The 21,303-nt window shown below is 36.2% G+C and overlaps 1 protein-coding gene across 2 annotated transcripts in view; it reads left to right on the forward strand.

Annotated features, from left to right (window-relative positions):
• The window catches only part of COQ7_1 (ubiquinone biosynthesis monooxygenase Coq7), a gene marked incomplete at its 5' end in the record, with an annotated part of 80,815 nt that overhangs the window by 11,788 nt on the left and 47,724 nt on the right, over positions 1 to 21,303 (forward strand). Inside the window, 7 exons of one of the 2 annotated variants that reach the window (XM_051218721.1) lie at positions 8,936 to 8,994; positions 10,628 to 10,805; positions 11,998 to 12,136; positions 13,958 to 14,117; positions 14,830 to 15,025; positions 18,107 to 18,217; positions 18,941 to 19,103. In XM_051218721.1, coding sequence (XP_051071097.1) covers positions 8,936 to 8,994; positions 10,628 to 10,805; positions 11,998 to 12,136; positions 13,958 to 14,117; positions 14,830 to 15,025; positions 18,107 to 18,217; positions 18,941 to 19,101 — 1,004 coding nt within the window. In that variant the 3' untranslated portion in view covers positions 19,102 to 19,103. Of the gene's footprint in view, positions 1 to 8,935; positions 8,995 to 10,627; positions 10,806 to 11,997; positions 12,137 to 13,957; positions 14,118 to 14,829; positions 15,026 to 18,106; positions 18,218 to 18,940; positions 19,468 to 21,303 lie in introns of those variants that run through there. The other variant, XM_051218720.1, reaches the window with a different exon arrangement.

The raw sequence follows: 21,303 nt of genomic DNA on the forward strand, positions 1-21,303 counted from the left end.
CTTAAGAAGATTCATGAATAATTGTACGTTGGTTTTTGTCATTAAAGACTCCATCAACCATTCATTACTACGTTGTGTGAATTATATTAATCAAATCAAATATCCGAACCAAATAATTCAGCTGTAATTAAATACTTCATTTAGTTTTCAGCCAAAAACTGCTATGTATTATTAATTGAAGCTAAACCAATTATCATGATTCTAATGAAAATTTTACCTATCTTGTTTAGTGACGGTGACCTATCTATTCAGTGCTATATTCCCACTACAGTAGGGAATTTGACCGTGAGATATTTAGATATTTTCCTTTCGTTTGTTTAAACTAGAGAATGCATACATTTGCATATAATAAATAAAAATGACTATTAAAATGCCTATAATAGTTTGTTAGTGGTTACATATGTTCAACTGCAAAGATTGTGCTCTGATCCTTATTTTACGGAATATACGTCGCAAAATATAAGTGCCGAATAAGATATCGTAGAGATCTTGTTCTTCTATTTCAGAGAGTAAGTTCTAGCATACGTGTGTCTTGTTCCTTCACATTTCAGACAGTGGCCAGTCTTAAGTGTAGCACACGATCCATATATAGTCAATTAGTACTTACTAGTTTGCAAAGTTTTAAGTAATTACCTACGACCTTATGTTAAGCATGATAAAATTGTGGCCCATTTTTTTACATTTATACGAAAGGATGCCTACAGCTCGCTAAAAACTAACATCTCTAAATAGGCCTATTTCATTTCCCTACGCAGCTCTCAAAGAACTACTACTAAATTGTGATAAAACCTTTGATTCGGATTTGATTGAGTCCCGTGGTTCTAATAATCACATATTGTCATTATTTACAACTTTGATTAATTTTCCCACATCAGATGTTTTATATGATCTTATTGTTGACACTAGTAGTATCAATTCAATCACTTCAACCGAAAAGTTGAAATCCTTGTTTATTTGGACACATAAATATTGGTACAAGAGGGCACCAGATATATATGTGCTACACTTCATTTCATTTTAATTGGGTAAGGGGTGTGACACTGCCCGGGTGACCAGACCGAAGCAAGTGATTTCCTTAGGGGCCACATCCCGGGCCTTCAACCTAAAGGTCTGACCCACAAAGTAATGGAGCAGCCCCTGGAGATGCAGTCCCATGCTAGTCGGTGACCAACGATCGGTTCATACGTCATTTGCTCCCTCGGGATCCTTGAGCTCACGTACACCATTGGTTTGGACTCAGAGTTGCCCAACTCCCCTAGGTGGACCCACCGGCCCGGGTAGAGCGCCGGATATTTGCTTTTCGCCCTCTCAACTTCGTAAATACCCCCCCCGCCAGGAGTTCCCTGGCAGAGGCTGTATACGCACGGCCACGTGAGAGCATTTCGAGAGGGAGACTGGGCTCTCCTCACGCCCAACCGTACCAGGGCCTTTGGGGGCTGAAATAATTAAATTCTAATAATATGATTAAGCCCACCAGAATTGCTGGTGATAAACTTATTCTTTGGTATTGATAATAGAATCGCTTAAACAAAAATGTGTTCGTCTGGACATGTAACGTTTGCAGTCTGCCGAGGCTAAACGCCATCAAGTAACTGATCTTTAACCGCCCAAAAATATTGGTAAGTCTATGTTTCTTGCGAACGCCAATAACACCAGTTACAAGGACCCAAGTGAGTCCGTCTTTGATCCTAATGCTAATGGTTACGTTCTAGATCATACATGTTCTACACCCAGTACACAGCCAAATAGATACATGATGGATACACGGAGAATACATCTAGTAGTTCGTATATATCTAGATTCTCATTTAAGCTGTGGTTATTATGGTATTTGTACTATTTGGTAATTTCCTTGTTTTTGATTGCACACTTGTTACGAATGCCAAATATAAGAAGTTTATTGGTGCTCATCTAGTTCTACCTATATTAGGTGGAACTGTTCTTAGTTGGCAAATCATTTCGAATACTTCTGATTGCATACGTACCTAACTCCAATGCTGAACTCGATTAAAGATACCCCAAGTATTCAGAGTTTTACAACACCATGTACAGTAACACCTTTTATAGTGGAAACGTGTCAACCTATTCGAATCATAAGTGAAGGGGTCCAGAGATATGTTTGGTAAAATATCGAGAAGTGACTGATGTCGAAGACCTACAGATGTATTGATTTTTGGGATTTATTTACCGCTACACGGTTAGTGAGAAGTGATGATTGTGCCTTTAAATTTGTTCATGGATATGTACAGGTATATCTCGTTTATACTTCGGAACCCGACTTGTTCACTTAAATCAGCTGTGATCACAATATCTGTGGAATGTAAATCTTTTAGATTTACGAGATGCCGGTTGGGCTCACTCCTGATCCCTTGAAATATACAATCTGTTGCAGGTTAAAGAAAATAGGTCGCTGCTCATATAATCTAAAGACACATAAGCGTCTATTGATTGATATCAAAATAACTAGTCCTTTATTTTGCTCTTATGTTTAATACAACAAAATACAAACTGCATGTTAGTGTTAAAATGTCCTCAAGTGCTTAGGACTTCAGTAAAATCTTGAATGCAGTCCTCAGAAACACGGTATACCTTAATATTTGGATTTTCGAAATACGTAGTCAAATTTGTCTATTACTCGATCAGAATGAACCTGCAAACGCTGAAAGAGGTCGTTTGAATGACATATGTGGTTTCAGCAGTACCGCGTTATATCTCGTTTCGATGGCAACATCCAATAAGTCTATCTTTCAAAGACCTGTGACTCCCTGAATAGAGTAGAGTGCCTGACAAATACGAGCTGCCGAGTAAATTGAAAAACAAAATTATACGAAAAAACGGAGAGAAAAACTGAGGTAAAGTGAACTACGTGCGTTTCTAAAGGCGTACCTGTATCTGTTGCTGGTTTAGCTGTCAACGGAGTTTATACTTCTCATTTCGCTCTGGGGATTAATTAACTGGTACCCATTCCTGCATTGGAGTTGATAGAATGATAGTGTGAAGCAGGATGATGAAATGTACGTTGGATATTTATTTCTGACATTGATATTCGGACTTCTGTTGGAACTGAACATCTGAAGATGTTTTCAATTTCGTTTAATTGGCTGTTGTTGATAACTGCCTCCAGCAAACTTTGCATCCTGTACAAAGCTATTCGTTTCTTTTAATTAACAGTGGCATATTTCTGTGTTGGTTGTGATGCTATCTGATAACTCATAAATAAGGGTGGTTCTGTTGAAGGAGCACTTTCTAGGCGCAAAAGTGACCAAGCGTTTGTCACCATAATACAGTTTATAAAGGTGATCGACATGAGGTTTTAATCCACTCGCTTCTTCAGGACCTTGAAACCTATATAAAACGCATTACAGTCTTCGGTCAACAAAATAATGATAAGTATCAAGATGTTTTTGGTGATACCCAGGAGATAATGAAGCCCGAATTTAAAAATTCGGGGATTCACAAAATTTGTGGTCATTGTTAATGATTATTAACATTTTCTACGAAGAACAGAAAATAAACCTGTGGCAAGATCAATGAAATATGAAGAATATTCCTGAGAGACGAATTGACCTTCGTTTAACAGTCTCCAAGAATTGATGACCTAAATTGACTGATCTCATGGGGACATTTTAAGTTATCGCAAAATAAGAAACATCAAAAGACGTATTCCTTCGAAATAAACTTCACTAAATAATTTGGTGTTTCAGATTCATTTTATCTTTACGACTGACAAATAGTTGATAATTGGCGATCACTCTGAGATTAATTAAAACTTTTATGGCCTCATTCTAAACTGTTCATGTATATACTCATATTCTATCATAAAATCCTACTACATTGCTGATTTACCTTCAAGTTCTTCTTGTAATACACATGGTAACGTTAATTATCTTTCTTCTTCACAGACATAATTATTAAATTATTCACACATTCCATTTTCCTTTCCTTCCGTTTTTCTATAAAGTCCATTTAATGTTCCCCTAAATACTATAGGATCGTTTAAATATGGCGAACATAACATAAGTACTGTTGAAACTGATATATAGTTGCACCTCTCAAGAAATTTGAAGTGGTTTCGCCGCAGTACTGTTTTATCAGTTAGCTCTCTAATAACAATAATAACTATCATTATGATTCTGGTTTAAGACGATGTTTATTGGCATATATTCCCTAGTCCATAGATATGTGTTACTCTTCAATCATTTGATTCGTCTCAAAATCAACAGATGTTGCCTGGTATTCTACATCGCAAGCATTTTTTGACTATCCTTTCCAATCCCATGGATAACATTGTCGAAATTGAATTTTAATTGAGCCAACGAATAGTTAACTCACACATATAGTTATCAATCATTCTTGATTGTTTTCAAATTAACTCAGTCAACTTATTACCTTCATCTGACGACTAGATTCCGGATATCGTAAGAGCTCTTGAAATGAAGAGTTTTTTGCGAACCCAAACGAAGTTGGTGATCTCCGTAATATGATTGCCTGATCTGTAACTCTCCAAATAATTGCAAACGATCTCAAAGTCTTCATAATGGGTGTTTGTGCTGAAGATTTTCGTCAACTAAATAGAGACGGAGAGCCGTCTTCGGTTTGTTGATGTCACAGGTATTCAGTGTTTGACAACGCTTCTACCAGTAACACCTTCTAATATATTTCGTTCCCACCAAGAGAAATCAAAAGACAGAGTCGAGGAGACCGGAAGAGTATATTTGGCGATGACCAATATATCGGAATTCTCTGATCTAATCTGGCTAGCGATTGCGGTTGATGTTGAGCACGGCGTTACCACACGTGATCTGGTGCGGATGCCTGACCGAGCGCCTTCAGCTAGATGAGTCCACTAAAACATATGGTCAGCATCCAATGTCGAAAACTTAATGCTATTTATTTTGGGGATTTATTTACCGCTACAGATCACTCCCCCCCCTAGTGGGGCAGTGACGACCCTAAGACGTGGCCAGCCAGAAGTTTAAACCCAACGAGTTTGTCGTTGGTAAACACTCTTCTGATAGCTTACTAAATTTAGCAGCGTCTGGTCGTCTTTCCTTACTATATGGGACGGAGGTACAACATAGTAAAAAAGAAAATGTACAATGAAAATTTCGGATCCTCATAAACGTCATCGTTCTTTTCCAGCCGTCCTGGAAAAGAAAAAAGAAAATGTAAGTGCATGTCGAAATACACTCGTATGTGCGTAAAAACACAATGTCGGCGGAAAAAAATGGAAAATAAACTCATGAACACGTAATAGCATTAAAAAATTGTTTTTTTGTTTTGTTTTTTTTAAATAGAAATAAAAATATATAAGCATATTAAAATTGTTTTTTTTTAAAAATAATATAAAATGTCGAGAAGTGCCTTACGTGCAATAGTCGTTTAAATGTTCTGGAAATCTCACCCTTCTTCCAGAACGCGTCGTTTTAAGTTTATTTTCGGATACTGTCGAAGTATCATCGTGTGTGTTGGTTGTCGGATGAGGTATTGTAAGTGTCGGAGTCGTGTCGTTCGATTGTACCGAAGGAAAATCGACGTGGATAGGATTTCCTTCTAAATACGCTGCTTTTAAGCGATCGATGCTGATGCTATCGTTTGTTCCGTTCTTATCGACTATATAGTACTTAGATTCACGTTGAAGAACTTTGAAGGGTCCTTCGTATGCTGATTCGAATGGTCGTCGATGCGAGTCTCGACGAATGAAAACGTGTGTACTATATCGTAAGCCAGGTTGAACGAAAACATCAGTTGATTGAGGTCGAGTGAAAGCAGGTTTAACTGAACGCATTGCGTTTGTAAGCCTGTTCGTGTAGGAGGTTAGATCCATGTTCATTGAAGAGGATGAAGGATCCACGAATTCTCCTGGAAGTCGAAGTGTCGTTCCATAAACGAGTTGAGACGCAGTGTATCCAATGTCAGCTTTCACTGCATTGCGGATACCTAGTAAGACGAGTGGAAGAGCGTCGGTCCACTGTGAAACGTTTGCTGCTGATAGCGAAGCTTTCAGTTGTCGGTGAAAACGTTCTACCAACCCGTTTGCTTGTGGATGGTAGGCGGTCGTTCGGAAGCGAGTGATTCCTAAAAGTGTGGTCAGACGACGGAAAAGATCAGATTCAAACTGACGTCCGCGGTCTGTAGTGATGGTTGAAGGGCAACCGAAGTTTGCTACCCATCGTTCGACGAATGTGCGGGCCACTGTTTCAGCAGTGCTGTCCTTGATAGGTACTGCTTCTGGCCATCGAGTGAAACGGTCAACGCAGGTTAAGAGATAAGAGTATCCATTTGAATCTGGTAAAGGTCCTACCAAATCCAGATGAACATGGTCGAAACGGGCATCGGGAGTTTTAAACGAGCCTAAGGGACATTTATTGTGTCTGATAACCTTAGATTTTTGGCAGCTTACACAGGAGCGTGCCCACTCCCTCACGTCTTTATTCATTCCAGGCCAGCAAAACCTTTCTGCTATAAGCTTGATGGTTGCACGAACACCTGGATGCGAAAGTTTGTGCAATGTGTTGAAGACATTGCGTCGATAATGTTTCGGCACGATTGGGCGATCCCTACCTGTAGATGTGTCACAAAGTAAGGTTTCTTTACCTGTTCCCATCTGTTTGATGCGTAGTTTAAGGGTTGTGGACGATAACTCGTGCTGAAGATCACTGTCTTCTTTTTGAAGCTCGGCGAGTTTAAGAAGGTCGATTCCTTGGAAACTGTTCAAGGAAGTTATACGAGATAAAGCGTCTGCAACTACATTGTTTGCTCCAGAGATGTGTTGAATATCTGAAGTAAACTGCGAAATGTAGTCCAGTTGTCGAGACTCACGGGGAGAGTACTTGTCAGAAGGAGAGCTTAACGAGAAAGTGAGCGGTTTATGGTCAGTGAAAAGAGTGAATTCACGACCTTCGATGTAGTGTTGGAAATGCCGTACAGCACAATACATAGCTAGGAGTTCCCTACCGAATGTGCTGTACCTCGATTCGGTGTCTAGCAACCTTCTAGAGAAAAATGCCAAGGGTTGCCAGGAGTTGTTAACCCATTGTTGTAAGACTCCTCCGATTGCTGAGTCGGATGCGTCTACTGCGATGCTAATGGGTGCTCGGGTGTCCTGATGTGCGAGCATTGTTGCTTTAGCGATCAGTTCCTTGACTGTGGAGAATGCTTTTCGTGCGGTGTCGTCCAAATTAATGGATTTCGCATTTCCACGAAGTTGGTCGGTCAGAGGTTTCATAAGTAATGCGCATTTGGGTATGAAACGTCTATAGAAACTTACCAGGCCGTTGAACGTGCGTAATTGCTTGACGGTGGTCGGTTCTGGGTAATCCAGAATGGCCGCCACTTTGGTCCTAAGAGGTCGAATGCCTTGAGCATCGATAGTGTGTCCCAGAAAGTCTAACGAGTCGGTTCCGAATTGGCATTTCTGAACGTTTACAGTAATGCCATGTTTTTGAAGTCGTTCGAAAACAAGATCCAGATGCTTGAGATGTGTTTCTCTGTCCGGACTTGCGATTAGACAGTCATCAACATACGCGTGTACGAAGTTGAGACCTCGAAAAACGTCGTCTATGAATCTTTGGAATGTTTGAGCAGCATTCCTTAGACCGAAAGGCATTCGCAAAAATTCATAGAGTCCGAAAGGAGTTATGATAGCTGTTTTCGGTATGTCGTCAGTAGCCATAGGGATTTGGTTATACGCTTTAACCAAGTCGATTTTCGAAAAGACAGTTGTACCTTTCAAGGTAGCTGTCAAATCGTGAATGTGAGGCAACGGGTAACGATCGGGAATGGTTTTCGCGTTCAATCGCCGATAGTCACCAGTTGGACGCCAATCGTTGCTGTCCTTTTTAGGGACCATGTGCAACGGAGATGCATATGGGCTACTTGACGGTCGTATGATTCCTAAGTCCATCATGTGATCGAATTCGTTTTTCGCCAACCTTAGCTTTTCAGGAGCTAGTCGTCGTGCTTTAGAGAATACAGGTGGTCCTGTAGTCGTGATGTGATGTGTAACATTGCTGGTTACACACGGTAATCTCGGTTGCGTTTGTTGTATCCCAGGGTACTTATCGAGTAGTGGTTGATAGAGTGGGTCTATCATATGTTTAACTGTGACTGGGGATACTCTACAACCAGTAAAAGAAGTTACGCAAACGGACAAATTAGTGTTCCCGTCTACTAGCCTCCGTTTGCGCGTATCGATGATCAGATTGTGGTGTTGTAGAAGGTCCATACCAATGATTGGCATAGAAACATCTGCAACAACGAAAATCCAGTGTATGGGTTTGCGTAAACCCACGTTAAGGTAAACGTACCGTTTACCGCTACAGGTTTTGCTGTTGCAGTATTGTCCTGAAATCGCAGAAAACTCCGAAGGTTTCCCGATCTCAAGTTTGCTAAAGCAACTATCATTTCGGATAACTACCACACAAACATACGTCGGTTACAACCGTAGTGTATAATACACCATTCTATTATGCATCATAGATAGGCTGACTAAAGTTTGTTGCTAATATCCAGTTTCCAGAAAAGTCAATAGAAAATGCGTAACCAACTACTGCAAAGAAGCTGCAAGCATTACACATAATACTACGTTACTATCTGAGATTTATACTCCATTATGGACCACATGGTTTAAAATACTACACCTCCAATAAACACGAAACTCAAAAGTCAGAATGGACAACTTGAAACCCTTACCCTTAGAAAGCAACTGCTTTCTCGTCTTCCCACATTTAAAAGACACATACCTACTCTGCGAGTAGGTATTTTTAAGAAAAACTGAAAAACAATGAAAGAAATTGGATAAGTGGCATGTTTTATTTTTTGTGTTTCTTATTCATGCTTGTGCATTAGATTACGTTTCACTGTTTAGTGAACTTTATCTCCTACTCCTATTGGTCATTTCAGAAGCTGTTGTTGTACTACTATTCTTCAAACAGTTATTGGACACAGTTTACAGATACCGCAAAAGTCAGAGCGTGCGTCACACAAGTGTGAAGTATGTGGGATATGTTAATATTAAATCACTCATTTGCTGAATTATATATACTGATCAGTCCTGCTTATTTCGGTAAACTGCGGTCTTACTGTGTCACAACTGTTGTTTAATAACAATTATTACACATAAAAATCCTTTACTTAGTAAGAGAAGTAGGTTCTTTATTTCTCATTGCAGTATATCTTCGTATAAAAGGTCAATTCCTCTTTAAAAATGTTCACAAACGGGTCTCACCTTGTCTGCTTGAGTAGAGTGCTTCAGTTAACATTCTGATAGCTGAGATAGAATTCTTACTTACAATTTATTAACAAATGATTTTTCGGGTTTTTCGTATTGTTTTCGTACATAATTAGTCTTTGAGAATGTAATTCAGTCGAACGTAATAACACCAGAGTATTTTATCATTACTTGTAATGCGAATATAAGATCGTCACTCGATTTACGATGGAATAAGTAAAATTGTATTCATTTACATGGGAGGCTGCAAAGTTTGATTTTTATTTAACAGACATAGGATAAATGTCTGGATACGATATTTTGGGTTGTCCCACGTAAGAAAGTTATGAAGCTTGACACAATTTTTGTTAGGACATTTTAATTCAATGGGATACAAACTCTCGCCCTCCCCCACATTAGATGCTCAAGCCCCTGTTGTGACGATTCGAAAACTAGGTTCATCATTCGGCAATTCTATAAAAAGTGAGTAAAGTCTTGAAGTGGTACTGTGTGGAATCTGATCTTCCCTGTGTCGCGTAGTTTTGACGTTATTCCATATACACTTCCATTTATTTTTCTGAAACCACCTAATTTTCGAACAGCTTGGCTATTGTCCGTACTTATCTTCTTCCACAATTTCGCTTCTTCAGAAGCCATTACTTAACGACAACCTCTTATCGTAATAGTTTGGGTTTTGAAATCCATACCGACCAAATCTCATGAAAACACTAACTGTCTCAATGTACAAGTAGCTAGACCCACTCCTCTGTTGTCTGGTTAAGGTCTGAAGTTGTATACGGGAAATAACCGGGTTTTGTGAAGTGTTAACTAATATATTTGTATTAAAATCACTGCACTTACGCAACAAACTTCAGATTTGTGATACGTAAAACGAATGGTAGAGAAACAAATCTATATCTATAAAGCGTTATATCTTAACTTGATAATTTAGCAAGTTTCTAGGAAAACTGATATACTGAAATCTAATTTTTACTCGGAATAATTTAAGTTCCCAGGTGGTCAACATGAAGCTTAATTGTTTCTGAGCAACCAGAAGCCTCGGAAAAATGTTGGGAAACGTTATGTATATTAATTTCACTGTCTTTCCTATCCTTATATTTCCGAATTATAACGTTATAAAAAAGATGATATTTCTGTACAATATCTCCCTGGTTCCGAAACATCTGATGAATGCCTGTAGAAAGTATCACCTTTGTTTACAGCATATTAGTGACAACGGTTCTTATACTCAGCTGCTGATTGCCTTCACAATTAATTAAACACCATCGATCTACCTACCTTTGGTTATCCAATGGTTATTGATGCAGTTTGTATGCATTTCATTTTATAAGAGAATATAGCTTTCTGTTGTCCAAGATACCTTGATCTAACTTTTAACCTTTTGGCCTTTTTCTAGATCATCCTAGATTTCTTTGTTCACTACATCATTATAGTCTCTGGATTTCATTATATTGAAGTTACAGTCTTCAATAGAAAAAACCAAGGTCAGTCTGTAATGACTTGGGTTCTCCTCTGGTTCTTATACTCATTTGTTCAATGCGATGACGAAAAATTAGATACCCATTTTGTTGGAGGTAAGTTTTTAAAAGTCATAAAGAATAAAGATAATTCTTACTCAGCAAACTTGTTTGGTTCGATTGTCTGTAATGTCCTGTTTCGTAAACTATAGTGACCATGCTATTCCAAAAGAAAGTACATTCTCTCAGCGTACCTTGTTTTATGGTTTATCACAAGCTGATCCTGAATCGTTACTATCCTGATTGTAGTGTATTGAAACAAGCTTGGCTCGTCAAGGTTGTGGCTTAAGCTAAGTAGTGATTTCTGTCATTGATCAGCTGTTTTCCGTGACTGCGAAATACGTCTACTTTCATAATAAAACGGAACAAGACTACTTTTCCAATTCAAGAAAGGTAACAAGTCTGTAGGAGCAGGCTGATTTATTCATCAACCACTAATTAAACGACATCCAGAGTGATAATAATAAATTGCGTGTCATTTTAAAAGTTTAGTCAATCAATAAATTTGAATGAATTGAACTAGTAGTTAGTCAATAATTTAATTTGTGTATGGGATTCCCCAAGTCAGTAAAGCAACTAACTTGACTGAAAAATATAATTAATAACCGAATCATGTATTCGCTCTATTCTTAACACTGATTATGGTTGAAAAATTGTATTTGTTGTATCGAATTTGCATACTACTGTAAAAGAATATCAAGACTCATGGTAAAAATGAAATATATATCACATAGCGTTTTTGGTTTCAGCTTTTGCATCATACTTAATCAATTAGTTGCAGCAAGTTAGTTTGTTTAGTTCATAATAGATACTTTCAGTGGCTCGAATTGTCATAGCAACCGACAGCACAAACAGTAGAATAAGGATTAAGGAAATTGAAAATCCTGGGGGTGGCGGGTTTTCAGCTATAACAATTACACTGTTTAAGGATTAGAACTAAAATCTTTAGTAAATAATTTCGCATCTTAAGGTAGTAAACTACATGTATTGTGGTAAAGATTTTAAAGTTTGTGATTTGTTCGTATGCATTAGCCTGACCTTCAGTGTTGTCAGTTTATATTATTGAACTTGTCGAGTTTCGTAAATAAACATTAGGTTGTTAGTTTGATAGTACACTTAGCCCATCACATCCTCACCTCTACGCAAAACTTTGCTTCGGTTACTACTGATCTGATGATGTTACAAGTTGGTTCTGTAGTTTTTTAATGAAGATGATTTAACTTGACCATCTTGTTTATTTGTTTTGTAGTTCATCGTATTCCCGAATCTGTCTTTCCAGAAATGCATTTTGAGGATCGGCTTCATATGTATTTCAAAAAAATTGATACTAATAGCAATGGATTCATTGAAGACGATGAATTAGCATCATGGATCTATAAAACTTATGAGTAAGCTTAGTACATCTAGTCTTTTGAAACGTATTATCTTTGAATATATATTCGATTGAAGACCATAACTTCATCGGATTTGCATGCGTACGTCAAATTAAGTTAGCGCTTATTAAGCAGTCCTTAGTTTTCAAATATACAAAACCAATTTCTCTGATTATTGTATTTTATGCACTATACTACCAACTTTGCTAAAAACAATGAAACTGAATCTTCCTTTTCAAACGACATAAAATTTATGAGTTCTTTCATGTACGGAAAAAATAATGCAGTGAAGCACAGTGATTATATGTCAAACACACTCTCTAGGCTATATATAAACCGTACTTATTATGGGAGATTCAAAGATACAGTGTGTCGGAATCCTAACTATTGCATGCTGCGACAAACGCTAATTGAAATACTCCTATTTTTTCTCATTTAACCAATTTGTGTTAATGGAGGAATCGACGGGGGCAGAAAGATTCTTATGTAAATTATATGTAAACTTTAATGTTTTCACCACTATCCCTTGCTGTGAGGGTTTTTTCTGATTTAGAATGAGCCGAGTTAAGTATAGTATCCAATAAATGCCAAACACTGGAATAATTTAAGAGTATAAGTGCCTGAATGTCAGTAGGTAAGGCAATTTCCGAACCAGTAGTTATTTCTGTCAATTGTTTTTAATGATTCCAGGAAGAATCCCAGTTTTGCGATTTAATGCTTTGTCTCCCAATTTCTATGACATTTTTGTTAAGAGCCCGCTTCGATTCACAAACGTAGATAAATGTCTATGTTTAAACTAGCGGTGGAAATAAGGCATATCGACGACTGTGAACCAGAAAACGTTATTTAGTTACGAAATAATTCAAGATGAAAGTAGTAATACAGTTGTAATCAATAAACGGTTCTCACTTAAATAACGAACCTTTATATATGAATTATTCTTTTTTCACAAACTGCTACCAACTATAATGCAAGAATGAATTTTTCACCGAAGCCTGATTGCTTCAATCACATACTTTATTTGCTCCAGATTTTCTTATTAGATTATCATCACCATATATTGTTTCGGGACTAGAGATGTCGTTAAGCTATTTTAAATGGAATAACTAACCGAGGTTTTACATTTTTGACTTAGTTATTAGTTAAGTACTTAGGTTACAGAATTAATTTAATATTTATCAGTGATAATTTTTCGATACTTACTCTAATAGTGCAGTAGTGGTAAAATGGTGAATACGTTCTGATCCTAACAACCGATTTACAAATGCAAACCTGATTTAGGTTTGAGCAGCAAGGTAGAATGATTGTGCGTCCTCATATTAAAGGTTTCTCATACCCAAGTAAATTAATTTGTATTTAGTTATAGCTTGGATCAAGTCAAACTCACTGATTTTCCAATACAGGAACTATTTAGGTTAAACGGCAAGAGATTATTAAAAATCCATTAAATATCAGACAGGTTCCGAATGATCTGACGTGAAATCCACCTATCCTCAAGTGACGCTTCCGTGAGTATAGTTCTCTTTAATGGCTTTTTGTATTAATTATTCAGCTTGATGTCCGGTGGATATTTTTAGGTATTCGTCAGTCTGAGAAATCAAATTCGTATAACATGTCTTGAAAATGACACTTAAATTATTTGTTTTATCTTAGAACCAATTGCTAATCTGCCCTTTTTTATTTATGAAAACCTCACTAGTTGTAATGTGATTCGAATATAAAACTAAATAGTCTCGCAGTATCCACATGTATGTTGGCTAGTATTAGTAGGAAGACAGATTTGCTCCAAACATTTTACTTATATTTTAAATAAACAATGTACATTCCATATTACAGATCTTTGGATCGTGAGCATGCTGAAAAACAACTTACAAGATTTGATGTGAATGAAGACGGAAAAGTTTCGTTCGAAGAGTATATAAATCAAACGTATGAAACTTCTGAAGAGGAATTAAGACATTCAAAAGACGACAAATCGTCAAAATTTATTTTAGAAGTCAGTGGTGAAATTTTATTAATTTTACGCGGTTGTGTTTATCAAGTGACTAAAAACATTAGTATTTAACTAATTCCCATAACCTTTTATTTCATCAAGTTTTTGGTTGTCTTATCAGACCTTGGATTCAGAGCTGCAAAATTTGTTTATAATTATTTTTAAGTAGTTTCCAAACACTAAGAGAACTAGAGGCTGTCATCATTTTGTTAAATGATGCTATCTGCTGTAAGTAGTATGTCTGCCTAATATAAACCATCCTCATGAAATCAGTGATAAATAATTATCTCGTGATAGCATGTTAAGCGGTATCAGGGAACAAAGGTGACCACTTTCAGTATGAACCCATATTTAAATATATTAATGGAAACCATACATACTTGAGATGGTGGAGAAGATTTGTAGCTCAGGTGGATGATTTTGGCTTTCTTTTGCTAGCGTTTTTCAGCAAATTCTTTCTTATGACGAGGTGATGCTAACGCCGCACCCGATTCTCCGTCACTGTCTTGGAACTGGAAGTAATCCTAAATGAACTCTTGACGGTGTCGCTAGCTGACTGGAAGTGTAAACTGATGAAGTAAATGAGACCGATTCTACTAAATTAAACATATTTTTTGCATCTTCTAGCTCTTATTATTGTAGACTGATCAATAAGTTAAACATTCTGCGCATGGAAATCAGTTGCTTTTACGAAATCCCTTATTATATTTTATAGTTATTAAAAGATGAACGATTACGTTTCAACTTCGCTGATAAAGATAATGATGGTTTATTATCACTAGAAGAATTCACTTTATTCTTACGACCTGAAAATTATGAAGATATGGAAAATTATGAATTGCAAAAAAGTTTTTCCAGTTTTGATCAAAATGGTGATGGTATAATTACGAAAGATGAGTTTACAAATTTTTGTAAGTTTTTTATTGGTTCTCATACTTTTTAAGCAGATTAGAACCTAATAAGCACATGTATATTTATACTTAAAGTACATTTGTGAAGTTAGTGTGAACATTTTTCTCTTCCAATAAATGTATTACTCTTAGTAATAAAAATTGGCTTTAATGTTCATCGGTTCCTCGTGAAAATTAAAAGCCAATAGAGCTAGTTACGTGTAAAGATTTTGAAGTCAAAAAATGAAGTCAGTGCGTCCATAACCATTACGATAAACCTTGTTTCAAAATTTTGTCTTTCAATGACATAAATTGACGTAAATTTTTGAGACAGACTATGAATAAAAATGGGCACATCTATTTAAAATATGAGTAGTAAAACTAGTTCAAGAGAAATGACCATGACATTTCAAGGAAGGGAAATTTCCTCACACGAATAGAGCTTCACCTAGTGGCTGATAGAAATATGAAAATCAAGGATAATTAAAATAACCCACTGTGTCATTCAATAAAAATTAAGAGAGTTCAGCGCAGACAATTTTTTCGACGAAATCATTTATTGAAACTGTACATTCGTATTTATAGTTGAATGGTAAATATATATCCATAGGATGATAGAAAAGATTGCATCTTAAAATGATTCGCGACTCCAAATATCACATAAGGTTGAGTAATAATCAGGGAGTTTATTTCTCTTAATTTTATTTATTTTAACATATAGATATTGGTACAAGGAGGCACCAAATACATATGTGCCACACAAATCTCATTTGATATGTTTGAGGGCTGTGATACTACCCAGGTGCCCAAACCGAAGCAGGTGGTTTCCTAGGGGGCCACACCCGGAGTCTTCGACCTGGAAGTCTGATCCACAAAGCAGTGGAGCAACGTAAGAAGATGCAGTCCCATGGTAGCCGGTGACCAACGATTGGTTTCTACGCCATTTGTTCCTTCAGGATACTGGAGCTCATGTGCACCAATGGTTTGGAATCAGGGTTTTTCAACTCCCCTAGGTGGACTCTCTGTGTCCACCAACCCGGTTAAAGCGCCGGACATTCGTTTTCCGTCCTTTCAATTTCGTAAACAACACCCCCGCCACGAGAAGGCAATGAATAGAACTTCCCTGGCAGAGGCTATATACGCGTGGCCATGTGAGAGCATTTCGAGAGGAAGAGCGGACTCTCCCCACTCTCGGCCGTACCAGGGCATTTGGGGTCTGGAGAAAAATTGAGGTTCAGAATTATGAAAGATAATTGTCTACGTGACAGATATGAAGAAAAATGAAAGACTAAAGGTCTTAATAATAACCGAATAATAATCACGACAATCTACTAAAGGATAATAATAACTGATGACGGTTTAAAATTAAAGGACTCTACAGAAGGGAACTCGGGACAAGAGAGGATGAGAAGTTGAACGTATCGTTTTTGTACGCAGAGTTCGGGTTTGAATTGGTGAATCACCAACTCCTCAGCAGTGCATAAATTTTTTATCCGACCTCCCTTCGATCCAGTTCCTTTGATTGTATAGATTATTTTAAACGAAAACTTCGGAGCGACGCGTCTGCAGTTGATTAGATACGCCTGTATTGGACTGGTAACTGTTTTGCATTCTCCTCTTAAGAGCCACTCCGGACATTGTTAAGAGATGCGTTTGGGAAGTGATCGCTTTGTGTGGCCAATGTAACCTGTCCCACAGGATCAGGTAAATCAAGGAATATATGGGGGAATTCGATCGTCAGGAGCTAAGTCGAAAATCGAATTTAGAAATAAATGTCAAATTTAACAGTTTTATCCCCTGAAGCTCGTTTGTTATCGAGATTTTTGTAAGATACCCTTATGTTTTAGTCTACCTCATACTAGTTCTTAATTTAAAAGTTTTTCATGTCTGCTTTTTTTTAACCGCGTTGGTAATGTGTCCAACCTTACACTAAATGTAAGAATGTATAGTTTTTCGCCTATGAATGTATGTATAATTGTGTTGACATAAATTCATTCTTTTCATCGTACTTATCTGTCATAGAAAGTGATGATTCTGTGTATTCCGGGATAGTTTAGCGATATTATTATTTTACGGTCGATTTTCTACAAAAAAGTTGCAGTTATATTCATTTGCATAGGAATTAATGCATAAGATATTATGGTAGCTAGGCATTATGAAGTGGAGCATTCCCATTTCACAAACTTCCGAAATTTTAATTTCTACTAACTGGAATATCACAAATATATTATTATTTTATTATTAGTTTGAGGGTATTGGTTTATTTTCTCAAGGTGTCTAATAAGTATAAGTGAATTAGTCTATACTCTGAGAAATATCACTAAGCTAACACTTCATCTAAAAGTATATGATTTAGTGTCTTGTATTTTACTAATAGAAACAAACGTTTGTTTGTCAGTAAGTCTTCTATAATTTATTTCTTGTATAAAACTCACTTAAGGTACAATGTGGATCTGCTACTGTGGTTTGTAAAGCTCCTATATCCACTAATGTGATCAGAGATTGGGAGAATGCTCTAGAATGGGTGTGTGTGTTGATTGTTGTTCCCAATAAAGTTATATGAAGTATCTTTACTACACAGATACTGGTGCCACAAAAGTGAAAGGGCAAAAGCCCACACCCAGTACTTGAAACAGGTTGATACGTTAAATCGATCCAACTTAAAGAGTTGAGATATATACCAACGGTACAAATGGGTTTTAGAGACTGAAACAGATATGTGAGGTATGAACTTATACTGATCATAGACTACCATTTAAATGCTTCTTTCCACCTTACACCACTGTCTTATGGATTAGATCTCAAGGTTAAATGCTCAGCAGCTGGTTCTCTAAGAAGCTCTAGAATTATCGTGGTCTTTACAGCATTCGTGTCCGTCTCAAAACAAAAAAATCAAACCTGAATTCTTTTATGTTTAATTGGGTTAAGATTTCCTTCGTCACTTATAAGTGAATAAATAAACCAAATGTGAATTACTTAAAATCTTATATTACTTTGAGTACTTTTTGATGATTTATTTTTTTCGTGAATAATTCTGCAATACTGATAACTACATATTAACGTATAACACTTAATTTTTGAAAAAAATTATAATTTATTTAGCCTATCGAGGTGTATCACAAGAGAATTATTTACATGAACAATTCAGTAATCTTGACGTTGATAAAAATGACATACTCATTCTGGATGAATTACGGCCATGGTTATTGCCTTGTAAGTTAATCATGATTGTCTTGAGAGGATGTCGCAATTCGTAGATGACATTCATTCTACAACATCATGCTTTAAACTCACCATCTTTAATCTTTTATTATCTAATCCCTGAGTTAACAAATATTGGGATGTAAAATTTTATGGGATGATACATGCAAAGGAAGTCTGATCCTCCGTAACCTGTGTTTTAAGGTAATAATACTCGTTCAGTTATTATCCCTATTGTACCCTAACAGGGATTGTGAGATCTCAACCATGATTAAGGTGCTAAGGTAAGACGTCGAACATCTTAGGCTTAGAGAAGTTAGATTTCACAAGCATATAGTAGAATCGCTGTCACCGATTCGTGCATCAAATGACAGCTAGATTAACGTTGTGACGGCCCAGGAGATGGCGTATGTTAATATGAACCTCTCCAACTTCCGCTATATATAAATTGATATAATCTACCACATCTTTAATAGCACTCATCCTACTACAATAGAATTATTCTATTTATCAAAGAATACAGTGAAATCACCAGCTTAATCACTAAATAGTGTATTACATTACTTGATAAACTGTTGATAGCCTGGTTATTAGCAAATAATACACAATTGGATTTGTAGATACTTACCGATTCATCTTCAACAATACACATATTATTTCTTATTGTAAAATATACTCATTATTTATTATTACTTCTAAAAAAACTTAAATGATCTGAATTGCTTTTTCATTTAGCTTTAAAAGTGGCTGCAAAATCAGAAGCAACACGATTAATGAATCTCACAGATTCTAATCATGATGGTAAACTTACATTAGAAGAAATCTTGGCTACATCACATTCATGGAAAGATAGTCAAGTTGTTAAACATGCGCGGTCATTATGGGATGAATTGTAGAGGTAAATGAGCATAACGTATCTTCTACTATTATCTCTGTAACTCAATTATGTCCAGTTATGTAATCTGGTCGTTGTGTGTAGTATTTTATCATTCCGTATCTTTTCAAGTTGATAATAAAACACCGAATTTCTCTTTGTGGCATTTACTGAACGTCTGTGGATTTTCATCTTTTCGCATCTTTTTTCCTCAATCTGTTGTTACAAATCCACTTTTAATTTGTTCTCACTAAAAACCATAAATGCAGTTGTATATTTTGTTTCTTTTTCTCACATTCGCCATTTGTTCTTGTTACTTTTATCAGTTATCTTCAGCCAAATATTTTGTAAAAATGTCTTTTGTGGTTAGATAGACGTTGTAAGACTATTCTCTTCATCATTCGACTAACCAAGCCACTTACGGGAACAACGTTGAGATAGTTGAATAAATCAGACATTTACAACAAAAAATACTTTGAAAAATACTAGCTCAACTTTCCAAAATGAAGCTCTGATTCTTCAATAGGTAGTAAATCTAAGGTACTGGAATCGATTTGCGTTCACTTAACTTATTAATTTATTCGATTAATAGATTTATTTGTGATTAGTTTATCTCAAACCACTTAGATTGATAAACCCCACTCGTTTAGGTATGGTTGATGGATGAAATCAAAATTCTGAGTGGCTACACGTTTGCTTGTCATGTTTTGTAGTTGTCGAACTTTAATACGCAATTTCTGAATAGGCCCTAATTTTGTTATCATCAAAAATGTTTTGGTCAGCCCACATATGAATGATAAGTTGGTAGGTAACTGTTTTATCACACTAATTTTCTTCTCAAGTCTCTCCATCCTATTGTAAATTTAGTTGAGTATAATTTAAGGAGAAACTAGTTAGTTTAGTAACTGTATAATTTATATAGAATGAAACATCAGTGATTGGTCTAACTTAATATAAAATGTTTATCTGAATGGAACTATTCACAGAATAATTCACTAAATATATAATCATAGATAATATCAATTTCCTGATTAGTGATTTATGACTTGTAAATGATAGATTCTATGTCAAATATTGAGTTCTAGGTTGATTCCTTAAAATGAGTCCCCCAATTTATCACTCAAGAAAGTTCAGAAAAATTTAATAAGAATCCCAGTAATTTCCAAAACGTACGTATACTTATGTTGAATTGACCTTACATTTCATCCATTCGTTTCAGCCAATTTTACGGACAAAATATTTTTATTTGAAACTTCAAACTACTCACAAGTATTAAAATTCCGATCGTGAAAATCAGAATAACAGAAGTAGCTAAACACGGAAACTCAAAGCACCTCGTTATCAATTGGTTAAGTAAAATAAGTTGTGCTATTGTTTTTTAGGGGATTTCTTTCAGTAAGTACCACTTAGCTTTTGTTCTATTTATAAACAAAGATAGATGGTGGCTAGCAATGGAATCCAGGTCGCGTGTTTCGTCCTATTTCGGACTCGTCTGCTGGATGTACCTGCATCCCAGACTTGACGTTCACTCCAGGAGATACAAGCAATCATTATCAGGTGAATTTGTGGTTTTATTTAGTTTAACAAAACCTAAATTTCTCCCTTGAAGCTGAACTTAATAAATGTGAACCCCTACTATGCATATTTTTTCGCTAACTATTTAACAGCAAATGTCCGATATAAATTATTTGCTGAAGTGACATATATGTAGTCTAGATAGATTTTCCAAGCGACACCGAAACTCATTAGTCTCTATTCATAGTTTCAGGTGTCTAAAGCTTCATAGAAAATCTAGTCGGTGTAGTTCGCTTCATTGTATGTATGCAATACAAGTCGAGTACCTAAAACTGTCTAGACTTTCTGTGTTTCTTCATAATCTGAAGGTGGTTTAACACCTTGAACTCGGCGGATTGTCACTATCCTCTAACTCTATATAATAGTTTCATGTTACCATCGTTTACACAAAGCGTACTATTAATTATGGTTTTTATTCTACATATTACTTTCAACAATAATAATTGTTTGACGGATAGATGTTTATCCGATTACTTAGGTTTTCTTAAGTATTAATATTGACCTGAATACTAAGTTAACTGAATGTATTTGGAAATAAATTTGTATTCACCACCTGTTTATCAGTGTCTACTTTTTTTCTTAACGGATATATATTAATAAATGGAATGGACTGGAACAAGTGACTAGATGTATGCTTAGTAGTTTTTGT

The sequence above is a fragment of the Schistosoma haematobium genome, chromosome ZW (assembly GCF_000699445.3).
Source record: "Schistosoma haematobium chromosome ZW, whole genome shotgun sequence".
Classification (NCBI taxonomy): Eukaryota; Metazoa; Platyhelminthes; class Trematoda; order Strigeidida; family Schistosomatidae; genus Schistosoma; species Schistosoma haematobium.